General features: G+C 40.4%; 1 protein-coding gene across 4 annotated transcripts in view; it reads right to left on the reverse strand.

Annotated features, from left to right (window-relative positions):
* The window catches only part of LOC140202972 (protein tweety homolog 3-like), a 202,874-nt gene that overhangs the window by 50,875 nt on the left and 135,464 nt on the right, over positions 1–16,535 (reverse strand). For all 4 annotated transcript variants that reach the window (XM_072268621.1, XM_072268620.1, XM_072268619.1 and 1 more), the window contains exon 8: positions 6,920–6,975. In XM_072268621.1, coding sequence (XP_072124722.1) covers positions 6,920–6,975 — 56 coding nt within the window. The remainder of the gene's footprint in view (positions 1–6,919; positions 6,976–16,535) is intronic.

Here is a 16,535-nt window from a genome sequence, read left to right on the forward strand (position 1 = left end):
CTGCTCCTGTTCTCAAATCCTCTTGCTATAAATGCCAGCACACCATTTGCCTTTTTCACCGCCTGCATGCCCACTTTCAATGACTGGTGTACAATGACACCCAGGTCTCGTTGCACCTTCCCTTTTCCTAATTGGCCACCATTCAGATAATAATCTATTTCCCTGTTCTTGCCACCAAAGTGGATAACCTCACATTTATCCACATTAAATTGCATCTGCCATGAATTTGCCCACTCACCTAACCTATCTAAGTCACCCTGCATCCTCTTAGCATCCTCCTCACAGCTAATGCTACCGCCCAGCTTCGTGTCATCCGCAAACTTGGAGATGCCGCATTTAATTCCCTCGTCTAAGTCATTAATATATATTGTAAACAACTGGGGCCCCAGCACTGAGCCTTGCAGTACCCCACTAGTCACTGCCTGCCATTCTGAAAAGGTCCCATTTATTCCCACTCTTTGCTTCCTGTCTGCTAACCAATTCTCTATCCACATCAATACCTTATCCCCAATACCATGTGCTTTAAGTTTGCATACGATCTCCTGTGTGGGACCTTGTCAAAAGCCACTTGAAAATCCGAATATACCACATCCACTGGTTCTCCCCTATCCACTCTACTAGTTACATCCTCAAAAAATTCTGTGAGATTCGTCAGACATGATTTTCCTTTCACAAATCCATGCTGACTTTGTCCGATGATTTCACCGCTTTCCAAATGTGCTGTTATCACATCTTCGATAACTGACTCTAGCACTTTCCCCACCACCAATGTCAGGCTTACCGGTCTATAATTCCCTGGTTTCTCTCTCCCTCCTATTTTAAAAAGCGGGGTTAAATTAGCCACCCTCCAATCCTCAGGAATTAATCCAGAATCTAAAGAGTTTTGAAAAATTATCACTGATGCATTCACTATTTCTTGGGCTACTTCCTTAAGCACTCTGGGATGCAGACCATCTGGCCCTGGGGATTTATCTGCCTTTAATCCCTTCAATTTACCTAACACCACTTCCCTACTAACATGTATTTCCCTCAGTTCCTCCATCTCACTGGACCCTCGGTCCCCTACTATTTCCAGAAGATTATTTATGTCCTCCTTAGTGAAGACAGAACCAAAGTAGTTATTCAATTGGTCTGCCATGTCCTTGTTCCCCATGATCAATTCACCTGTTTCTGTCTGTGAGGGACCTACATCTGTCTTAACCAATCTTTTTCTTTTCACATATCTATAAAAGCCTTTACAGTCAGTTTTTATGTTCCCTGCCAGCTTTCTCTCATAATCTTTTTTCCCCTTTCCTAATTAAGCCCTTTGTCCTCCTCTGCTGGACTCTGAATTTCTCCCAGTCGTCAGGTGTGCCACTTTTCTGGCTAATTTGTATGTTTCTTCTTTGGAATTGATACTATCCCTAATTTCCATTGTCAGCCACGGGTGCACTACCTTCCCTGGTTTATTCTTTTGCCAAACTGGGATGAATAATTGTTGTAGTTCATCCATGCGATCTTTAAATGCTTGCCATTGCATATCCACCGTCAACCCTTTAAGTATCATTGCTAACCAACCCTTCCTCATTGCTCAATACCCAGTCTAGAATGGCCTGCTCTCTAGTTGGTTCCTCGACATGTTGGTTCAGAAAACTATCCCGCATACATTCCAAGAAATCCTCTTCCTCAGCACCCCTACCAATTTGGTTCACCCAATCTATATGTAGATTGAAGTTACCCATTATAACTGCTGTTCCTTTATTGCACGCATTTCTAATTTCCTGTTTAATGCCATCCCCAACCTCACTACTACTGTTAGGAGGCCTGTACATAACTCCCACCAGCATTTTCTGCCCCTTAGTGTTATGCAGCTCTACCCATATCAATTCCATGTCCTCCAGGCTAATGTCCTTCCTTTCTATTGTGTTAATCTCCTCTCTAACCAGCAATGCTACCCCATCTCCTTTTCTTTCATGTCTATCCCTCCTGAGTATTGAATATCCCTGAATGTTGAGCTCCCATCCTTGGTCACCCTGGAGCCATGTCTCCGTGATCCCAACTATATCATATTCATTAGCAACTATCTGCACATTCAATTCGTCCACCTTGCTACGAATGCTCCTTGCATTGACACACAAAGCCTTCAGGTTTGAAGATATCCTCATCTGGAACTCTCTGGTTTGCTCTTCTATCTTCACCAACCTCTCCCTTGCCTAAGGTACTTCCCCTTGCAACTACAGGAAGTGCAACACCAGGCTGTTCATCCCTTCCCTTCTCATCATCCTGGGACACAAACAGTGCTGCCAGGTGAAAAAGTAATTCATTTGCATTTCTTCCACTGCTGCCCCTCTACACTGGAGAAACTAAATGCAGATTAGGCGAGAGCTTTGCAGACCATCTCCATTTAGACCACAGGAATGAACATGAGCTTCTGGTTGCCCGCTTCCTAAATTCACCGTGCCACTTCCATTCTGAGCAGCACACACAAAATCGTGGTACTCTCAGCCTAATACATTGATAGATGATGATTGACTTGCTGAGTTCTTCCAGCATTATGTGTCTTGTTCAAGCTTCCCAGCATCTGCAAAATCTTGTATTTATTACTCCCATTCTGATTTCTCTGTCCATAGCTCCCTTCACTATTATAATAAGGCCAAACACTTCACTATCCAGGCACACTGAGCCTTCCAAATCCAATATTGAAGTTTCTATTTTTATCCTCCTACCTGTATTCAATATTTCATATTCTATTAATGTAATCTGGCCCACTGGACATGTCCCAGAGCCTCACAATTAACAACACATTACATAGACATGGTAATCCTGAAGTCCTTGCAACTGCACTCATTAACACATTTGGACTCACTCTAGAGATATGCACATTGTTCTATCCATACTTCTCTCCTGCCAAAAAAAGCTAACTTTTTCTCAGTTCTATCAAAAGTCCATGGACCTGAAACAGTATGTAGCTGTATCTCTCTCCACAGTTAATGCTTGACTGGCTGATTATTTCTAGTATTTCCTGTTTTTATAAGTGAACCGTTTGTTCACCCAAGTTTCCAAGTATTACAGACTCAATGCTAAATTTCACAGTCAGGCAATTCTATTGTTCCTTTCCGTAGATGCCTTTTTCTACACTAATTTAGTATACAAATTTTAAACAAATCCTCGGCAAGACATACAGCAAAGAAAAGATCAGAACTAAAATTACTTTAAGTATGTTACAAAAAAATGATTCAAAAAATTAGGAGCTCAGTACAACTGTGTTGGAGAAGCTATTTTACGCTGGTTAAATCCACACACAAAATGTATTCTTCTACTCAATTTCTATTCTTCTTAAAACATATTTCCAAATGCAACAGAAACAGGTAGAACAACATTACTTGACTGACTTGATGCAACAGTGAGAAGCTCAAAAAACTACTGCACTGAGATGAAGCCAGGAAGTATGTGTCAGCCAGAGAATTTAAATGTTTAATATTTATCTGGGATAAGCAAGTCACAACCTGAAGTACTTGGAATAAGAAGAAAAGACAACAATTTAACTTTATCTGTACAATTCTGCCTTGCCTTGCTACTGGGACCACGTAGCCCAGCACTGCCTGTCTCGAGTCGGGTTGTCGGTGACTCAACCGGCACACCCCCGGTGCACTTCGGTTAATCAGGGAGGAGGGTGTGTAGGCACCCAGCAGGACTAAAAACAAAACCTGTCAAAGGGCAGATGAACTCTTCGTGAGTCAACGGCCACCTACTGTCTGTGTGAGGAGTGACGCACCACACAGTCTTTCGTTTCGCACCTTGTAAGGCATTATGATGACAGACAACCCAACAAACCCTGTACTTCCAGAGCCGGGAGTGCTCAGGAACTCTGTGGAACGCCCAGACCCTGGCCTAGACAGACAGTATGAAGATGCAACCTCAAACCCCACAGGGAGGGTTGTGTCCAACAGGGGGCTGAGTGAACTGCGCCTCTTTTGCGCTGTAAGGTAAAGACGATCATCTCAACCTTCAACGCAAACACCATCTGCCTATTGGCTTGATGCACAGAGTTGGCATCACTGGCAAGCAGCTACAAGATCTCCATCCTGGGGATCCAAGAACCCTGTCATGTACACCCTGACGAAGAGATAAGGTTCACAGAGGTAGAGGGGATGCACCTCATCACCTCGCCCGCAGGGAGAGAGCCGACGACAATGTCAGCACAAGGTGGAGTAGGGCTGATGTTGAACAGCAAGGCGAAGAAGGCACTGAGGGGCGTAGTCTCAGTCAGTGACAGAATCCTTACTGGGGAATTCGACGGAAACCCGGCAACCTCTGTCATCATCTGTTACTCCCCGCACAACTGCAGCGAGGAGAAGGTGGTGGAGGCCTTCTACAGTAAACTTCACAAAGCTGTCATTTCAATACCGGCACATTACTTTCTGGCTGTGCTCGGCGATTTTAATGCCCAGGTCAGACTGGAAGATGTTCCATACTCATACCAAGTCCTTACCAACAGAAATGGACAATATCTAGTTGATTTCATCCAGGAACATAGTCTCATTGTCGCCAACACACAATTCAAGAAGCAAGCTGGTAAACTGTGGACATACGAAAACAGAGCCTCGATTACATCCTCATAAGAACAAAATGGTGTAATTCTGTGATCAACACAGAAGCCTACAGCACCTTCAACTCAGTCAGTTCTTACCACAGAGTAGTATCAATGCAAGTGAGACTGAGCCTGCTGCAACCCAAAGCCACAGGTCCCAAGGAGAAGATAGACTGGAAAGCATTCTCCTCACAACCTACTCTTCAAGCCCAGTACACAGTGGAGGTGAGAAATCACTTCGGCACACTGGAAAGGGAGGAGGAAGAGACTGCTACCGACCACTATCAATGGCTCATAGATGCACACACAGATGCAACAAAAGAGTTTGCCGACTGTGAAGCGAATCAAGAAGAGCCGGATCTCAAAACATCCTGACCTCGTAACAGCAAGAAATGTGATCAATGCTTGTCATGCTGAACTTAGGAGGAGTAAAACAGAAGAGCTAAGAGACAAGTTCGAGACAGCAAAGAAGAATCTCTTTGCCACCTACAACCAACTGAAGGAAGAGGAACTAGCTGAGAGGACTAGAGAGGTAGAGGCTGCTAATGAAGACAAGCAGCATGGAGAAGCATGGCACCTAGTCAATGAGATCAGTAGTTGGAAGAAGGCTCCGTCAGGTCAAATAAGTGGTAAAACAGCAGAGGACCGTGTCCAGACATGGTTTACCCACTTTAAGAACCTGCTGGGAAGCCCTCCAACGATCACAGAAGAAGAGGAGGACATACCCATGACACTAACGCAGTTGACATCGATGACGGCCCATTCACCAGTGAGGAACTGAAGGCGGCCAAATATGCACTCAAACAGGGCAGGAGCCCTGGACCAGATGGGGTACCACCAGATGTCCTGAAGAACTGAGACCTGGACGACATCTTGCTGGACATATGTAATACGGCACTGATGAAAGGCAACAAACCAGAACAGTGGTCACTCTCAAACATTATCCCAGTTCCCAAGTCTGGATCCCTCAAGAAGACAGATAACTACCATGGTATCAGCTTGACCTGCATCTTAGCAAAGCGATACAATTGGATGATCTTGAACAGGATTCGCACCGCCATTGACCCTAAGCTAAGATTCAATCAGAATGGTTTTCGGCAGAAGCTCACAACAGTAATGCAAATACTTGCTCTCTGTAGAATCATCGAGGAAGTCAAGAAGAACAACCTATCAGCCGTGCTTACTTACACTGATTTTCGCAAAGCTTTTGACTCTATTCACTGAGGTAAAATGCTGAAGATCCTGAAAGCTTACGGAGTGCCAGACCGTCTACTGCGAGCAATAGAGTCCAGCTATACCAAAACGATGGTGAAAGTTGTATCACCAGATGGAGAAACAGCAGTGTTCGAGCTCCTAGCTGCTGTGCTGCAAGGAGACACTCTGGCACCCTACATCTTTATAATCGTCCTTCATTACACTCTGCAGCAAGCTACCAAAGATCAGGACAAGCTTGGTTTTACCATAAAACCAGGATGAACCAAAAGGATTAGACCAGTTATGCTCACAGATCTGGATTTTTGCAGATGACATAGTCCTGCTCTCTGACCAGATGGAGGAAGCACAGCAGCCACTGACAAAAGTGGAAATTCAGTGCAATAAAGTTGGACTTCATCTAAACGCTAAAAAGACAGAGTACATGGTGTTTAACTGCGACAAAGGTACTCTCAAGACCGTAAAGAATGATACTATTAAAAAAGTCTTTGACTACAAGTACCTCAGGTCAACAATGATGAGTTCGGAGGAGGACATAAAGATACGGAAGGCACTGGCCTAGAGGGCTATGAACGACATGAAGGAAATCTGGAAGTCAAACCTGACCAGAGGGCTTAAAAAGAGGATTTTCATAGCAGTCATAGAGTCCATTCTCACGTATGGATGCGAAACGTGGACACTCACCAAGACTATGCGCAAGTCTCTAGATGGTTGCTATACACGAATGCTCCGGATGGCTCTTGACATGAGTTGGCAACAGCACATGACCAACGTCGAGCTCTATAACAACCTACCAATGCTCACCACTAAAATCGAGGCGAGAAGACTGCAACTAGTGGGGCACTGTCTACGCCACCCCGAGCTACCTGCCAGCCTAGTCATCATATGGGAGGATGAACCCTGGGTGCCCTCCCAAGACTATGGTCAACACGCTCCTAGAAGACAGCAGTGCAGCTAATGTATATGAACTGAACACACTGATGAGGGAGAGGGAGAAGTGGAGAGTCTGTCATCATGCCTGACGCCGGCCCCCTAAGCCTGAGTCGACATAGTAGTAGTATACAATTCCTTTTGAGAGGCATATCAAACATTTGTACATAAAAGATGATTGATGTTTTGCATGCAACACTGACTCACCTGCTGAAAAGGGTTTGGGTATCCAATGTTGCATACCAGGTAATAATTTAAAGCATCTGCAAAAAAAAAAAAAATGAACATTTAACAATTGATAAATCTTTTGAACAGATTTATAGAAAATTTGAAAGATATAACCAGATGATTTTGAAGTTCAATCGGGCAAAATCAGAAATAGTAAAAAGCAAACTCTGTCATACCTTCCAGTTTCCAACTACTTCAGAACGACTACACAGCTTCAGAGCTGTAGGTCAGACGTGACTATAAGCAGCACTGGGGTCCCAGAAGGGAATATAGTGGCTCCCTTCCTGTTAATCCTATATACCTCGGACTTTAGACACTGCAATAGTTAGGTGTATAACGAGAGGACAGGAGGATGAATACAGGGGCCTAGTGGAGGACTTTGTCAAATGGAGCAAGCTGAACAATCTAAAGCTTAACATCTGTAACACAAAGGAGATGGTGATGGACTTTATGAAGACTAAGCTTGCACTGCTCCCTGTTACTATTGATGTTAAGGATGTGGATACGGTGAGGATCTACAAGTACCCAGGGTGCACCTGAATGACAGACTTGAGTGGAGCACCAACACAGAGGCTGTGTACAAGAAGGGCCAGAGTCACCTTTTCTTCCTTAGAAGACAGTTCCTTCAGAGTATGCAGGCCTCTCCTTCATGTTCTACCAGTCTGTTGTCGACAGTACAATTTTCCATGCAGTGGTGTGCTGGAGCAATGGCATCAACATGGGTGATGCCAACAGACTCAATAAACTGATTAGAAAGGCTGGCTCTATCGTAAGAGTCAAACTGGATATACTAGAGGGTATGGTAGAACAAAGGACCCTATTGAATATCCTGGTAATTCTGGACAAGTTTCTCACCCTGTTATGCCACCTTGGCTGAACAGAGGAGCACTTCTAGTAATAGACTAAGACAACTGTGTAGCTTCAAGAGCGCAAAATAAGGTCATTCTGACTGCTTCAGGTAACTTTCTTTTATTCTTTCTTACTTCTCTTCTAATTTTTGTATATTTGTGTACTTGTAATCCTACTGTGACACTGTAATTTCCATTGGAATCAATAAAGTATCTATCTATCTAATGACTGGGGATAAAAGAGGGAAAAAGGAAATAAGTTGCAATCATCACTTAAAACAAGCGAACTTTAAAGATACTAATTAAACTGGGACATATTCAGTACTTCACAGATGCTTCCACTTTAGGAAGAGGTAATTCATATGAGCTTTTACCAAATGACACATTATATAGTGACAAGCAAAAATCAAGAATTTGGAAGCTGAGCCATGTCAGTCTTCTAATCATTAAAGATCTGAAATCCTACTTCAGCTTTCTAGTTCAGCATATTTGTGTGGGCAATTTAACATGCTAGCATCAACACCATGCCAAACTATATCAAAGCAGTACAAGGTTTTGCTTAAGTATGAAAACTTCTTGCAATTCCTCTCTGCAGCAAACCCACTGGAAGCTAATGATGTGCACTGCATTGTCAGCAATTTATTATTGAAAAAAATTATAATTACATTTAAAAAGTTTACCAAAAATTACAAATGTTTTTAATAATTATAATGTTCATTAAAGCTTTAGCAGACTGAGAAAATGGAAGTTTTATTATTCAACGCAAGTTAAGGCCCTGAATTAAGATCAAAGTTTAAGTGTTAACCTCAAAAATTCTGGCATGTCCAGTTCTTTAATTGTTTCCCAGCAGTAGCAGTTTTGTTTCACAGACCTTACCTCTCTAAATGGGATTAACATTGCCCCTACGGATAGAGTATATCTTTTGAATATGATCATGAACCTTTCCATTATGTTTTTGTAACTTCAAAACATTAAACTAATTTAAAGGAAGACGTGAGAGTCCAAAATGCAAGTCTAACTTCAGATTTACTTTAAGCGAAGTGCACACATATCACGTGAAAGTGTGATGAGGTATGCAATTCACGTATTTATACATATAACCCATAATGAATAATTTAAATGAACTAGAATGCTTAATCAAATAATACATATAAAAAATTACTCAATTACTAAAATATTAAATACTCAATACTTTCTATTGCACATTCACAAAATACATAAAGCAACTTATTTCAATGCATACTGTAGTTTTTAACAAAAGGATTAATATTAGACATGTAGCCACTGGAATTTCCTTCTTGCTTCAATGCTGAACAATTTCATGTAGAATCAGAACAGTATCTTCTACCAAATAAATTGGCTTTTTATATTTTCATTGGCAAATCCAATTGCAAGCCACAAAATTTTTTATCAACTTTCTTCAGCACTTCTTCCATTCTTGTAAATGATGGATTGTAAAGACTATGCGACACAATGACTACCACACCAAGAAAAAGTAACGTGCTATATTTGTATATTTTGGCAGTTTAACTTTTAAGTACTAGGTTTTTGGTAAAGACACTAATTTTAGCAAATAATGGACACAAAATAAAAATCGCTGAAGAACACAGTCACCAAACATTTATTCTTGACGTAGCCTTAAAAAAATGTAATTCTCTCAGAACTGGCATCACACTTTCCGATTATTCTTAAGAGGATTTGGAGGGGGGAAAAAAGGCAATTTGTATTTGCCTTCATGCTCTATGTGTCAATAACCTTCATAATTGTACTTGTATATAAAATGTGTAAAATTTGAGGGATTACAGTAAGCATTCCATGACTCATATGCACCTCTAATCATAATTTATAAATATCTAGTCAAACACAAATGATTTAACTGCCCTGATACTGAAGTCAGAAAACACAATACATTATAGTATATTCCCCATGATTACCACAATCAACTTTATAAATTTCATGTGCTAAATTATTTATGACACATGTAACATATTGGCAAAGACATTTAAGACTTATTTAGTGCAGATATTTAATAGTTTATCATTGCATATGACAGGACTCTCCATTGACAACTTCATTAGAAAATTATTTAACGCAGTCAGATAATAAGGGGGCGTATTCAAGACACGGTAAGTATTTTGATGGAGACTGTTTCCTGCATATTAATCATTTCCATGGTGTAAAAGTGTCAGAATTTAATATTGCACTAATTTCTGAATTAAGTTCAACTAATTCTCTCAGTATATTTCATATCAATTGACAAATCAGCAACTCTTTTCTCATTTCTCTTCCTACCTGTCTGTCCATTGTCCTTTGGTAACACATTCTAACAATGTTTATTAGTTTCCACATTTATATTGGTGACTTGAAGCTGCACTACAGAAAGAACAAACTACCCCACAAAGGATTAGCAGAAATATGCTCCACACAAATACTGAGAAAATTTCACATGCCATCTTCAGTCCGGGTCACAAACCATTCTCTTGCCATCAATCCCATTGCTCTCTGTGGTGAGCAGTGGAACGATACAAGGTTATCGTTCCTTTTGGATTGAGTTTCTGACTTCATTTGAGTGCCATCACTAAAGTACCTGCTTCCACTTCCAAAAATATCATTGGACTGTCCCTGGTTTAGTTCCTCCAGTGCTGAAACCATGTTCTGTGTCTGTTACCTATAAAGATTTCAAAGCAGACCTAGCTGCTCTCCTTTTTCTAACAAGGTCAGCTAATGCTTTCCAATATCTTATTGACAAAAAAACCTTATTCCTTGATGGCCTTTGGGCCCAAACAGGCTCCCAAATAAGCAAAACTAAGATTTTTTATTAAACATTCTCATACTTATTTTAAAATCCCATCGTGGACTCTTCTAGCCCTCTGTAATTTCTTTCTGCCACATACCGCTGCATGAAATCTCAGACCTTTGTTCAAGTTTTATCACTCCACTGCTGGCAGCTGTGCATTCAATTGTCAAGGCCCTCAAATTCTGCAACTTTGTTTTTTTCTTTAAAATGCTGTTACAAGCCTTTCACTGACAAAGCATTTGACAAGCTGTCATAATTCCACCTTAAGCATTTGACACTGATTGTTTTTTTTGGTGGTGGTTATTTCTCCTATGCATCACTTTAAGGCATTTCAGCTATATTACAGGATTTAAGAGGGGCCAGCTGTTCATATCACCAGAGTGCCTCAAAATAAACTGATGATCATTCCTATGTTTTACAAACAACCTAGTTAAACTAGTTTCCTTTCCATCCTCGACAAAAAGTTAACTCACAATCAGCTCTCTAAAAAAGAAAATCCTGGAAACACTCTATTCTAACCATTTGTCCACAGACAAAATCCCCCAACTTTACAAATTGACAACTTTGCTTCAGAAATGTTCTTTACCTCATACAGCATACCCAGCAAATACCACTGACTTTGACTTGACTTTCCCAGTTGTCTGACTGATTTGAAAGATGGTGAGTTTCAAGGTTAAATGAGAAGCTGTTGTCCCTGGATAGTATATCCCTTATAAAATGAATCCAATATCCAACATCACGTTAAAACTGCCCTTACAATTCAACCAAGTAGAAGTCCCAAATGTTACAGCTTTCGACTGACAAAGTGATTGTGCACTACAGCTGTCCAGAAGTATTATACCAAAAGTATCCTCTGACAACATTGTCAAAATCAAGTGGGAGACTTAATTTGCATTTACCAGTTTAGAGTACCATATATTAGTCCCATGCAGCCTGTTAAAATAACTGGTTGTCTTTAGAAAACTAAGGACTGAGAGAAGTTTCAGCCTATAAATCCTCATGTGATCATGTTACTATTGCCTTCAACAGTCCAAACCCTTAGATCTGGAATTCGCTCCCTAAACATCATTGCCTCAACACTTTCTAAAATAAACTGCCTTTATGAGCAAACATTTGATGATCAAATGTTGATTGAAACTGGTTCATGAAGTGCTCTGGAATATGTTAATTTAAAGACATCACATGAATGCAGACTGTTTTCTTATGTAATTTTACCAGTAGTGGAGCAAATATCTTTTGTACAGCCATGGATGTCACATTGTATCCTATCTTCATAACTACTTGATCTTAACTATTTTTTGCTTGGCTACAGATACTAAAGAGATTTAATACAGATGTCGATCATATTAAATCACTTACATAATACCTAACATACCATAACAACCTTTTTTGCAAACAAAATTCAATAGCCAATTGTCTTTATTTCTAACCAAGAAAAAAGAAACAGGCTTTGTTCAAATGCTTCCTAACACAAACAAAGAAATCCTAGACTAAACAAAACTATTGCTTAATGGATAGCCAGAGTCTAAGTTATCCTAAATAAACCACACCAAATATGAGACTAGATAAAACAAATAGTTATCTAAGTTAATGCAGGATTTTTTTTATGCTTCTACCCACGAGGGAAGGCATCCAGCACACTTAAAAACTGAACATGAGTGTGGACAGACCAATTACCGCAGGCTTGTCCTTCCAGTGAGTCACAAAGATTGTCAAATCTATCTGGGAAACCACTGCAGACTATGAAGTTATCAGTCAATTTAAAGAACTGCTTGCATTCCACAGCAGAAATTCATAAATACCAGATTATATGGAAAACAAGTGAAGATCTCTAATGATAAAATCAACTTATGTAGACCTCATGTTAAACTATAATGCAAATCACTTGAATTGGACTTGTCCTTCAAATTCAAAAAATATTAAATGTCCACATTACTATTTATTGCTGAATGGTCAACACATGTAGAAAAGATTACATTTCCAACATTCAAAATATATTTTTTTTACTTCTGTGTTGACTTCCCTTCCAACAATGCCTACCCTTGATGTTTTCTTCCTTTATTATTATGTGAGATTGCAACTTATCCCCTTTACCTTCATTAATTTATTTTTCCCCCATTTGATCTAGTGCTTTGTGAAGCTTACTTCAAAACCATGTCACCTTCCCCAGTTCCTTGTTTTGGCTGAGACTTAAACTAGGTGAAGTCCTACTTAAAATTGTTCCCTTTGTTTGAATCTAAAATTCACTGTGGAGTTTAATAACAGATTATAAACCACTTCTCCTGTTTCCTTTTACAGTAGTTTTGCTATTGCCATTTGGATCTCTAGATTCAGCTGTCGATCCCTTTACAATTCTGTTAATTTCCCCTTTTTCCTTGGTCTAACCTTTTTATCATTAATCACTCACTCAGATCCTCCTCTTCAAAGCAGCCCTTTGCCTTCCTTCATCCCTACTTCTAAGGGTCTGAACATGCTCAAATTCTTTGAAACTTACAACTCAGTATGAAATATTCACTTTCAGTGCAGATTCCACTCGTCTAAGAAGCACTTGCTATAATTTAATTTAAGGCTGAGAAAAGTCCATCTCCCACCCCCCATCCTCACCACATTCTACAGAGGATGTATCGAGAGCATCCTGAGCAGCTGTATCACTGCCTGGCTTGGGAATTGCATCGTCTCGGATCACAAGACCCTGCAGTAGATAGTGAGGTCAGCTGAGAAGATCATCCGGGCCTCTCTTCCTGCTATTACAGACATTTACACCACACACTGCACCCACAAAGCTAACAGTATTGTGAAGGACCCCACGCACACCTCACACAAACTCTTCTCCTTCCTGCCATCTGGCAAAAGGTACCGAAGCATTCGGGCTCTCACGACAGACTATGCAACAGTTTCTTCCCCCAAGCCATCAGACTCCTCAATACTCAGAGTCTAGACTGACATCTACATCATTTATTATTATATTGCAATTTGTCCTCTACTGTGCCTATTCTCTTGTTTATTAACTATTGTACTGCCCTGCACTGTTTTGTGCACTTTATGTAGTCCTGCGCAGGCCTGTAGTCTAGTGCAGTTTTTAATGTTGTTTTACGTAGTCTAGTGTAGCCTTGTGCTGTCTCACATAGTCTAGCGTAGTTTTGTGTTGTTTCATGTAGCCCCAGGGTCCTGGAGGAACGTTGTTTTGTTTTTACTGTGTACTGTACCAGCAGCTTATGGTCGAAATGACAATAACCTTGACTTGACTTGATTTCAGAAAAAAAAAAAAATCGCTGTAGGAGGTGGTGTTGGGAATATATCAATCCAATAGGATACAATCCAAGATCATAATTTTCCAATTACAATTACTGAGGATCCAAACAACGATGCTTCCAAACAGCAAACAAAATATATTGCCGAAAACATTGTAGGACTGAGAATATATGGAGTATATAATGGCCATGAAATCTTGAAACAATTATCTTGATTTCACCACCATAGTTGTAGAGCTTTTTCACATTTACTGTTTAATTAATTACACACTAACTGCTTAAACAGAAGGTAGTCATCAGGTCCATGCCTTCACTAAGGAGAGTAATCCCATTAGTTCCATTATCATTTTTATTTCTTTGTAGTCCCACGGTTCACTGAAAGGGAAAGATTACAGTGGCCAATTCATCAAATAGCACCCCCAAGGTCACAGTCACAGCTGAGTTTCTGGAGCTCTGAAGCAGCAGTGAAATCTGACACACCCACTATGCAATCAATCATTTTTAGTTAGTGTCAGTTCTCACAGCATTTACTGTGTTTTCTACAGGGATCACTCCCTCTGCGATTCCCATTCGTCCCTCCCCACTGATCTCCCTCCTGGCACTTAACCTTGCAAGTAGCCAAAGAGCTACCCCTGTCCATTCACCTCCTCCCTCGCCTCCACTCAGAGCCCTAAACAGTCCTTCCAGGTGAGGCAACATTTCACCTGCAAATCTGCTGGAATGATCTATTGTGTCCGGTGCTCCCAACGCAGCCACTGGTGAGACCCATCATAAATTGGTGACCACTTCATCAAGCACCTCCACTCCATTGCCAAAAGTGGAACTTCTCAGTGGCCAAACATTTTAATTCCCATTACCAGTCCAATATTGTCGGTCCATGGCCTCCTCTTGTGCCACCCTCAGAGTACAGGAACACCACCTTATATTCCATCTGAGTAGCCTCCAACCTGATGGCACGAATATTGATTTCTCCTTCCGGTAAAAAAAGTACTTCCCTCCCCCTCCCCTCTTCTTCTATTCCTCACTCTGGCCCTTTACTTCTTCTCACCTGCCTATCGTTTCCCCCGGGTCCCCTCCTCCTCCTCTTATGGCCCACTCTCTTCTCAGATTCCTTCTTCTCCAATCCTTCACCTATCCCTCCCACCTGGCCACACCTATCATCTTCTAGCTAGCCTCCTTCCCCTCCAACGTTTTATTCTGGTGCCTTGCCCCTACCGTTTTGTCGTGAAGACGGGTCCCAGCCTGTAACGGCGAGTGTTTATTCATTTCCGTAGATGCTACCTGACCTGCTGAGCTCCTTCAGCATTTTGTGTGTGTTGCTATGAGTTTGATTTGGTTTCTCCCCCATTACTTCTATGGGGCAAACTACTGGAAGTGCAAATTTGAAAAAGCATTGTGCAGTCAGAATATCCAAGACGTTACAGAACGACAAGGAAAATAGCAAAATTCCTTAATCAATATGATATGAGCAGACAGGAAATAACTGATGGAATTGAGATCCAGCAAAATAAAAAGATGTAACAAGTAGACTAAGAGCTAGAGAACAGTATCATTCCAATAATGATCAATTTGTTTTTGCAGGAATGAGACATCAATATTTAAATTATGCTCTTTTGATCCAAGGCTGAATGACAAATCAGAACCATAAATAACTTAATTTACAGAATCATTGGATTGTAAATCACCAGCCAACTTTGCACGGTAAGCATCATCCTTATTTTCAACACAATCAACTATTTCTTTAACACTCCTCAGGAGGCTGATAGCATGTTTCTGTGTTTGGTACGGTTAATAGCAGATCAATGTGCAGTCATAACCCACAGTGCACCATTTCCTTGACAAATTACAGGGTAATAGTATGCAGTGCTAATTACTGCAGAATTTCTGCATTAAACTCTGGGACACGTAATTTTCAAAACAATTTTATTGAAATATATCTGAGTGTTATCAGTGATGAAAATTTAATGTTAAGGCACTGATATAAGATTATTTCCATTTATGTCTATAGTTTAAAATAAAAGTAAACAATGAAAAACAAGCTGCATAATGATCAGAAATGACCAAGTAATGGTTCAAAAGTTGCAGCAAATTTCAGCTATGGGGTAGACTTGTACATATGTATGAAATGTGTCCTTTGAAATCACTTATCAAACCAGGATTTCAAATCTTACTCTACAATATTCATGATTAAAATCAATTTAATCATGCATTAAAAGTTCAGAATTCTAAATGGAAAGACCACAAATACTTTTAAGCTAACCTAAAAGACAGTGTTGCTGAGTGCTCCAGAAAGTCATCCTAATAAGCATTTAAAATTGCCTGATTAAAGCATAACACATCAATTAACAATACAGCTTGGACTATGTACATTCACTGTCTAGGATTCATCATACCATGATAGCAAATAAATAATTCAGACCAGATTGTATTAGTAAATCCTGAATCATCATAGTTTCTTGACAAATAAGCAAACAAATGGTTGCTTTATTAATGAAAATCAAAAGTAAAAACAGAAAGTGCTGGAAATACACAGCAGGTCAGGCCGTGCCTGCGGGAAAAGAATTAATATTTCAGGAAGAAGACCTTTTATCAGAACTGAGAAAGAACAAAAACGTGCAGGGGAGATTGAGGAGTGGGTTGGAGGAGTGGTCTAGAATGTTAAACCATGGTAGCCATGGGCATAGTTTGTAAAGAAGGTT

This window comes from Mobula birostris, chromosome 9 (assembly GCF_030028105.1).
Source record: "Mobula birostris isolate sMobBir1 chromosome 9, sMobBir1.hap1, whole genome shotgun sequence".
Lineage (NCBI taxonomy): Eukaryota > Metazoa > Chordata > Chondrichthyes > Myliobatiformes > Myliobatidae > Mobula > Mobula birostris.